The 8,076-nt window shown below is 35.4% G+C and overlaps 1 protein-coding gene across 1 annotated transcript; it reads right to left on the bottom strand.

Moving 5' to 3' along the window:
* Nucleotides 1-2,507: 2,507 nt before the first annotated feature.
* On the bottom strand, nucleotides 2,508-7,597 carry LOC127793553 (MLO-like protein 6). The gene is made up of 15 exons (XM_052324308.1): nucleotides 7,345-7,597; nucleotides 7,179-7,236; nucleotides 6,836-7,083; nucleotides 6,626-6,742; nucleotides 6,297-6,357; nucleotides 6,032-6,120; nucleotides 4,867-4,941; nucleotides 4,569-4,663; nucleotides 4,372-4,421; nucleotides 4,233-4,273; nucleotides 3,924-4,097; nucleotides 3,718-3,753; nucleotides 3,557-3,624; nucleotides 3,382-3,442; nucleotides 2,508-3,176 (listed from the first exon to the last, which is right to left on the bottom strand). The coding sequence occupies exons 1-15, from the start codon at nucleotides 7,465-7,467 to the stop codon at nucleotides 2,760-2,762; spliced, it is 1,713 nt and encodes a 570-aa protein (XP_052180268.1). The 5' UTR covers nucleotides 7,468-7,597; the 3' UTR covers nucleotides 2,508-2,759.
* Between the last annotated feature and the right edge of the window lie 479 nt (nucleotides 7,598-8,076).

Genomic DNA, 8,076 nt, shown 5'->3' with positions numbered 1-8,076 from the left:
CCTCGGGCAATTTTAGAAAATTACACTTAGGCCCGATTGATTTATTTGACCTTAAATCCACTCGATTCAACCTGAAACCACTTAAGGGTTGTTCTATACATCGAATAATAGTCCTTGACACTCTCCGTTAACTTTTTGGACGTCGTTTACAGCAATTCGGTAATACGACCTAATTGGCAGCTGTATTTTTGCTGTACCGAAAACTGTTCCCGATCTCATTTCTTTTATCACTAAAAATCATAATTTTAATTGCTCGTTGATACTATACCATTTTCCTTGGCTATCTAGGGTCCGAGGTACTCCATCTGATTAATTCGGTCGTCCAAAGCTGTGTTAGTGTGCCCTATAGTCTTATTTTTCCCAAAATTCCAATTATGCCCTTTATCAAATATCATTTTTATCCTCAAAATTATTCTCGGGTGTTACACTTTAGGCCAAGAAGTTAACGTTTGACCTGTCAATCCCTGAGATGTTTTGGATGCAAGATGTGGTTATCAGAAGTGACACTATATGGCGTATGACTTCTTAAATTCACTACATGTTAGTAATCAGATAGCATTGAAATCTCTTTTAGTATCGATCAACTCCTTGACCCATCACCAGATTCTTTCCATATGCCTATGACGATCCAAGAGTTCCTAAATAGTGACTAGTTGCGGTTTAAGACAATATAAGTGGTATTAAAGTCTTTACTTCAAGTGAATCTATTACGGCTAACGATTATCGTGTGCTATAATCATTCCATTATTTAACGTCACAATTGAGTGAGAGTCATGGAATGATAAATTCACAAACTCAATAATTATGTGTCTGACCTCATCAATATAAATAGATGACACATCAAGAAACTCATTTCCTAATATTTAATTTACCTTGACCAAGGACTATCATGTCACATTAATAGTAAATCACATAAGACGTTCACCCCATCTATTATTGACGAGGGTGACATATCCTATTCTCAACACCTGTCTTCATATACCAATAATACAGAACCACATAAATGAACATCTCTACCTCTCAATTGGATGATTTAGCTCATTAGCAAATCTTGTACACTAATATACAAAACAACCATGCTGGTTCAAGTTCAAAGATCAACACACTATCACAGTCTGACAATAAGATCATTATCCACCATGCCATGTAATATGTCATCAACATCACATTCGGTTGGTTATTCCCCAACAACCACCCACAAGTCTATTAGCAACATCCCATGTCATGTGGTTTGTGACACACCACCATTCCCTCAGCATCCATACTGAACGAGGCAGTAACTCTTATGCTAATTCATACTCGACTAATCGAAGTCCTCATGTAAAGAATTTAAGAATTATGAATAGTTTAAGACATCATATTACCAAAGAATCCTATCATACAATCTCAATACCTTGAAAATAGGATTCTCAAATAGAATATCCAGAAATTCATTCATGTGTTAAATTAGAGAACTCATGAATGATGAAACTTATTTTTTATAAATATATATATATATAAAGATACAATAGATGTGATCAGTTACACACTTGTTAGATGTTATCCAAATCTAGTATTATGGCACATAATACTAAAATACATACTTGAATTATGTATTTTTAAATTAATTTAACCCATTCTCAAGAGTAATGTTCTGTGTAATTGGTATATCTAACACTTATATTGATTAGACACGTAATAAAATACATAAATACATAAGTGTTATATTAAATATCACTTTAAAGTGTTCAAATATCATTTTTTTTATAAATTATTATTTTAAATATGTTTTGCAAAGTTAAAAATTAATAAATAATTATATAATACTAACTTTTTCAAATATAATTAAAAATAAAGCACTAAAATACTAACAAAAAATTAGAGAAAAATTTAAAAATAAATCTACATATAATAAAATTGAAATTTCAAACCAAATGAAAGAATTGAATGCAAATATGATATCACTGTAAAATATAACAAGCTCTCATTTGGTTTGAAGTTTCAATTTTATTATATGTAGATTTTTTTTTAAATTTTCTCTAATTTTCTGTTGATATTTTAATGTTTTATTCTTTAATTATATATGAAAAAAGTTTGTATTATATAATTATTTATTTAATTTATAAGTTTGAAAAATATATTTAAAATAATAATTTATAAAAAATGATATTTGAACACTTTAAAGTGACATTTAATATAAGACTTATATATTTGTGTATTTTATTATGTGTCTAATCAATATAAGTGTTAGATATATCAATTACACATATTATTACTTTTAAAAATGAATTAAATTGATTCGAAAATGCATAGTTCATGAGTGTAATTGAAATAACAAAAAGTTCAACAATTTATATTAAAAAATGTCAAAATAAATGAATTAAATTGACTTAAAATTGCATATTTCAAAATACAATTAAAATAATAAAAAATTCTAGTGTCTAAATAAAAAAAATATAAATATAAAAACAAAAATATGTATTTAGCCAATAATATTTGTACACTTAATTTTGACACCTATAAAGATATAAAATATAAACATTGAGTGTCAATAAAAACATCAAAATTGAGTATTCAATTAACATTTTCGTATAAATAAAATATTTCGATACTAAGAATGAAAATAAGACATTTATTGTCAAAAAAATAAAAATGAGTTGGTCTCATTTGACATCTGTATTGGACTATACGAATCTCAAGGGGCAGCCTTTTTCCAAGAGAATCCAAAAGAAGAAAGAAAGAACGGCGGCGGCTGTACAGAAAACAGCAATTCGATACTCTCAGGCCCCTCTTCTATCGAACGAAAAATCTTTCAAGCCGATCTCCTTTTGCGGCAGCGGAGCCACCTGCCCGCTCGAGCTCGGCGCGTTAAATCCGCCATCCTCCTCCTCTATATAATCCTGGAGATCGACGTGGTGGTGGTGGGACGGCGAGCCCTCGGTGTCCCACTGCTGGTCGGCGTCGAAATTCGATTTCCTCGGCGACGTCTGAACGCTGTCCATCTCTCTCCGGTAAAAGCGGAAGAGGTGCACCGGCGAGGTGTGGTGGGATGGCGTTGCCGGCCGGCTTGACATCGGTGTCACTGAGCCGGACTGCTTGGTCAGCTCCTTGACGTGTTTCTTGGCCGTCCGGTGCCAGTTCCGAAGGGCGGCCGCCACTCTCTCGTTGAATATGGTTGGCTTCATCGTCGAACCCATCTGCTCATATCAAACATCTAATTCAAATTTCAATATTGTTGTTTCCTAGCTAGTTCGAGTTTTATATTTAATCAGGTTTGAATTAACCTGATATTTTGGAGTTAAAATCAATTTAGTCTAAATCCATTAACAGTACCCCCAATTAAAGTATAGGTTCTCTGATAACAAACTATTTTTAATTGGTATAGTGTTCGTACGTTCTTACCTGAGTTACAAGAGCATAGAGAGGGAGAGTGACATAACTGCACAGAATTTCTATCAGAATCCTGAGATCAAATGGCCACCAATCAAAGAAATATTTAGGAGATTTGAATTAATTAATGGTCAAGAAATTAAGAGAGGACGGAGAAATTTAATAATTAATTAAGCTGTACACATACCCCATGGAGATCCTGATGATCACATCATCCAAGTGCTCATGGAAACACGACCGCAGTCCAAATTCAAACTGGAAAACCAAAAAATGCATTATATTTTGCATGAGATTTATATGTTACACAAAAAATATTACTTCAAATGAAAAGTTTGGTGGCTTACGTACCCAAGTCCATGCAAAGAAGGCCAGCTGAAAGGCATTCTGCATCACAGAAATCACATACTTAACGATTTTGAGCACTTGCTTTATTAGAATTGGGTTGTGGCAGTCTTCTTTTTATTTGTATATGTTAATATATATAATAAAGAGACTGTTTTCAACCATTTGAACAATGTAGAAAAGTTTTGACATGATTTTGGGTGGGTACAAACCTGAAAGAGGACGAAGTTGATGAGGTAGAGAATGAGGCTAGGACGGTTGAACCAGAAAAGATCGTCGCGGGGCTGAACCACCGGAACTCCCCTCACCACCTCCCCTCTCTCTATCATTCTCAGCCCCATTTTGCTTATTATCACTTGCAGCTTGGTCCCCACCAGCAGTATGATCTGCAAGAATTAATCGCCAGCCCCAGCTTAATTAATTTGACTTTATTTATTCGAACAACACAGAGGTGCATGTGAAGACAATTAACACACACACACACACACACACACACACATGTGCATATTCAAGCTGCTTACAATTAAGGGGATGAATGGCAGCCAAAAATAGGAGTACAAGCCTGATACCCACAAAAGCGATTACAAGATTTTAGTCAAAAAAAGGCGACCCAAATCATGGATAATTACTGTACTTTAGTTTGAGCTGCTTAGTGCTTACCATGGGTGTTGAGTAGCAGGAATACCATAGCAAACAACCAGATTGGCGGGCTGTCGTAATATACACGCACACACACACCAAGAGAAAAGAAGGTTGTCAGTACAGCACAGATTAATTAAAAGTTTTTCTTAATTTTGTACTGAATTTGCATGCATGCAAGCATGAACGAACGTCTAACTGATTAATTAAGCACTGACCTGATGCCCACCACCACCTTGAAATCCTCCTCCAGTGACCTGTTTATGTACTTCTGGAAGTTGAACTTTGTATGGCTATGAGGTGACAAGTGTGCCTGAATTGACAAAAACAGCATTTTTAATGCATGTATTGAATTCCTTTTCTAGATGCTATTATTGTCACGCTTTCTGTACAAATATTAAATGATAAAGTGAACAATAATGATCTGATTTAGTTTGATATAATAGACATTTGTTGGACTAAGTGGGCGAAATGCTTAATCCAAGTGATCTAACAAAAGTAAAGTACATATTTTACCATGATAAACCCATGGCGGAGGGTGAGGTAATCAACTTTTGGAACCGATCTCACAAATTGCCTGAAGAAGCAGACCTGAAAATTTGAGAACTTAGTGTGAATCCACAGCTAGCTTTAATCAATTAGTTCCACACGGCAATTATTGGGGGAAGGAAAATACAGAAAGGGGCAAGTGAGAATTGAATTTCTGAACTTTAATTTTCTAGAAAGGATAAGAAGGACAGAGTCGTCATTTTGGACTTGGCAAGTCAAATATGGTGCGTTAAGGAAAAGTAGAGGCCCTCCCTTGCGCCAACGTCCCTTTCTCAACCGCCGTTCGAACGCGACCGTTATTTCAAATTTTCCCAAACTTCTAGTTGGTCTCAGCGTTGCGGAGATCAAAATTAGCTCGCTTCCAATCACAAGACCCAGCGTTCCAATCACCTCTGTCAATCTCTAAATAATGGTCGTATTGGGTTGATTTAATACACCTTTGCTAAACTATCATTTGTAATTATTGGGTTGTGACAATTTCTTTCCTTTTTTTTTTTTTACAAAGTTAGTTAGTATTTTGGGTAATAAAGTAAAAACTTTAGTATTGTTGCTAAGGTTTGACTTTACTTAAAACGAGTATTAGAACAGTAACCAAATGGACACCAATTTCCACTCAGTCGGTGTCAATTTGGTTATCGAAATCAAGTGCGGTTCGTTTAATCAACAAATACATTATTTGATACTTGCCCATAAGGAAATTAAAATACGATGCCAAGAATATAAGAGACAGCACAATGAAAGCATTAACTAATTCCAGCCTGTCACATGTGAAGGAGATAGCAGCGTGCCATTAATAATAAAGCTTCCAACTTGCAAACCGAATTGACATAACAAAATTGAATTTGACAGTACATGGTTTGAAAATGGCATTTCTCTAGTAAGAATTTGGGGCGCAATAGTTGCAGAATATGTGATGGCCCAAACAAGAAAACGAAAATATTTCTTATATATTTTGTTTGACGTCGTCGACACTCAGTATTAATGATCAGTTAATCGTCGATATAATTTTGTCTTAAAAGTATCATTTTTGAAGGTATAAAAGTGTCGACACTCAGTATTTCGAGATTTGATTCATACATGGTAATAAATCTAAAGAGAGAGAGAGAAGGGGGATAGAGGAGAGGAGACCTACAATCCAGAGGAGAAGAGGCTTGTTTGTCCAGAAGCTCAAGTGCCTTCTCCCAAATGAAGTGTCTCTTGCAAATCTAAACCTCTCCGGATCTGAAAAATTAATGGAAAACTTTATTTAACCGAAGATTCATAAAAATATTCAAAATTTATATACCATATATATATATATATAAATGTGTCCATTAAAATGACTAATTTGGGTAAAGTTTATTTGTATTTATTAATTTATAATAAAAAGAACTAGCTAGATATATACGTGAACTAACCGTGTGAGAATTGGTATTCGGCTGTTCTTGTCTCTTTTTCCCAGGCCTTCCAACTTCTCATCTGGAACCCAACAACAGTCAATACACACGCCCTTAACTATAAGATATTGTTATTTTTTTTTTTTTTGTAAAGTTAAGGTTAAAGGTGAGGCAGTCTATAAGGAGTTTTTTACTATAATTAATTAAAACAATATCCAATTTGTGATACAATTACTGTCGAAAATGAGTCTACTACAATAGCTTTCCCTAACGTACATAATAATAAATTCTATATATATTGGACACCACGATTAGCTTAATTTTAAGGGTGATTTTGAAAACTGAGATACCTTGGCTCGGCCAAAAGCCATGGTGAAAACGCAGCAAATGACGTGAAAGATGGCCAGCACGAAGATGAAGATGTGAAGCTGGTGAATCCCCTCGGCCGACACGAACGCCACTTTGCCCTGTAAGATTAATCATCGCATTAATTACACGAAATTACATTAATTTCTCAAAAAATGAATCAAAATTTGGTGCTAACTAGTGTAATCACTCACCCTCTCGGCGCATTTGTCCGTGCCAGTCGAGGCCAGAACGCGCCGGAAACTTCCGCCAGGGCTTGAAACAATCGCCTGCAGAAGCTTCCGGCGGTGTCCTTCTCCTTCGCCATTTTTCGTGCTCTCTTCTTCTTGGCTCTTGTCACATGGATGCCACGTGTTCCCCGCGCCCTTTGATATGCATATGTTCGAAATCAGGCTTTGTCCCACTGTTAGCAGCAGCGATATGAATCCCAACAACATAAGCTCTGCAACAAATTAATTAAGCCAAACCCCAAAAGAAATTAGCAACCTTAAATATATATATATATATAGTCTGTGAAAAACTAGAAGAAATTAATACCCGATTTGATCTTCTCAAGCGCTTCGTAAAGGGCTCTCTTATGTTTCCTCCTCAGCCACTGTAAATGGCCAATTAATTAAACAGCAGTTCAAAGCTACGAGAAAGTCCTAGCCATGGCAGATTTATATATACACACACACACACACACACACACACACACACGGACCTTTCCTATAAGATGGATGATGTGCTCGATGAAGATGGAAATCGCAACCAAACAAAAGCAAACAGCAGCGACGGCCCACGTCGGAGTCTGCTCCAAAGACCTTCCTCCGGTACCAGCCGCCATGGAGCTCCGCAGGAATTAGTTAAAATCTCCGACTAAGTCCCCCCAGTCTTGAAGACGACGATGAAGCAGCTCCCTCAGACGGGAAGATAAGAGATTAAACCTCCTATAAACATTCACAGTAACATATTTACACACACACACACATATATATATATATATATATCACGCACACTAGTAGACGAGGAAAGAAGGGAAAAAGAATGACGTTCACGGAAAGGGCAGAAGGGGGCGACTTTGACTTTTTCTGCCGCGTAGGATTTGATCAGATTCGACGGATGGATTGACTGATACAACTTTTTTGACTTTATATAACATTCATGAGCTAATTCTGTATGAAACTATGAATTTCATGTTTTCTCAGGCTACCATTACGTGTTCTTAGTGTTTTTTTTTTTTCTTTTAATGATTTGAATGATCTTCGAGTTTCCCCCGATTATGACTTTTTCCCTTGATATCAAAGGAATGTCCTTATTTAATTCAAACGAAAAAAATAAGGTTATTTATATAATAATATAAATGGTGCCCATTTTAACTTCATTAATTTTAATTATAACGTGATATATATTGAACGCATGTAGTTAGACTAATTAAATTTTAAACTCATATGAT

Source organism: Diospyros lotus, chromosome 1, assembly GCF_014633365.1.
Source record: "Diospyros lotus cultivar Yz01 chromosome 1, ASM1463336v1, whole genome shotgun sequence".
Lineage (NCBI taxonomy): Eukaryota > Viridiplantae > Streptophyta > Magnoliopsida > Ericales > Ebenaceae > Diospyros > Diospyros lotus.
Note: the sequence above shows the minus strand (reverse complement) of the source record. Positions and strands in the feature narration are given on the sequence as shown.

Coding starts and splice junctions, on each gene's coding strand:
- LOC127793553 (XM_052324308.1), bottom strand. CDS start 7,467: ATGGCGGCTGGTACCGGAGGAAGGTCTTTGGAGCAGACTCCGACGTGG. Junction 6,121..6,296: donor CGAATACCAATTCTCACACG/GTTAGTTCACGT, acceptor TTAATTTTTCAG/ATCCGGAGAGGTTTAGATTT. Junction 4,274..4,371: donor CCTGCTACTCAACACCCATG/GTAAGCACTAAG, acceptor TGTGGGTATCAG/GCTTGTACTCCTATTTTTGG.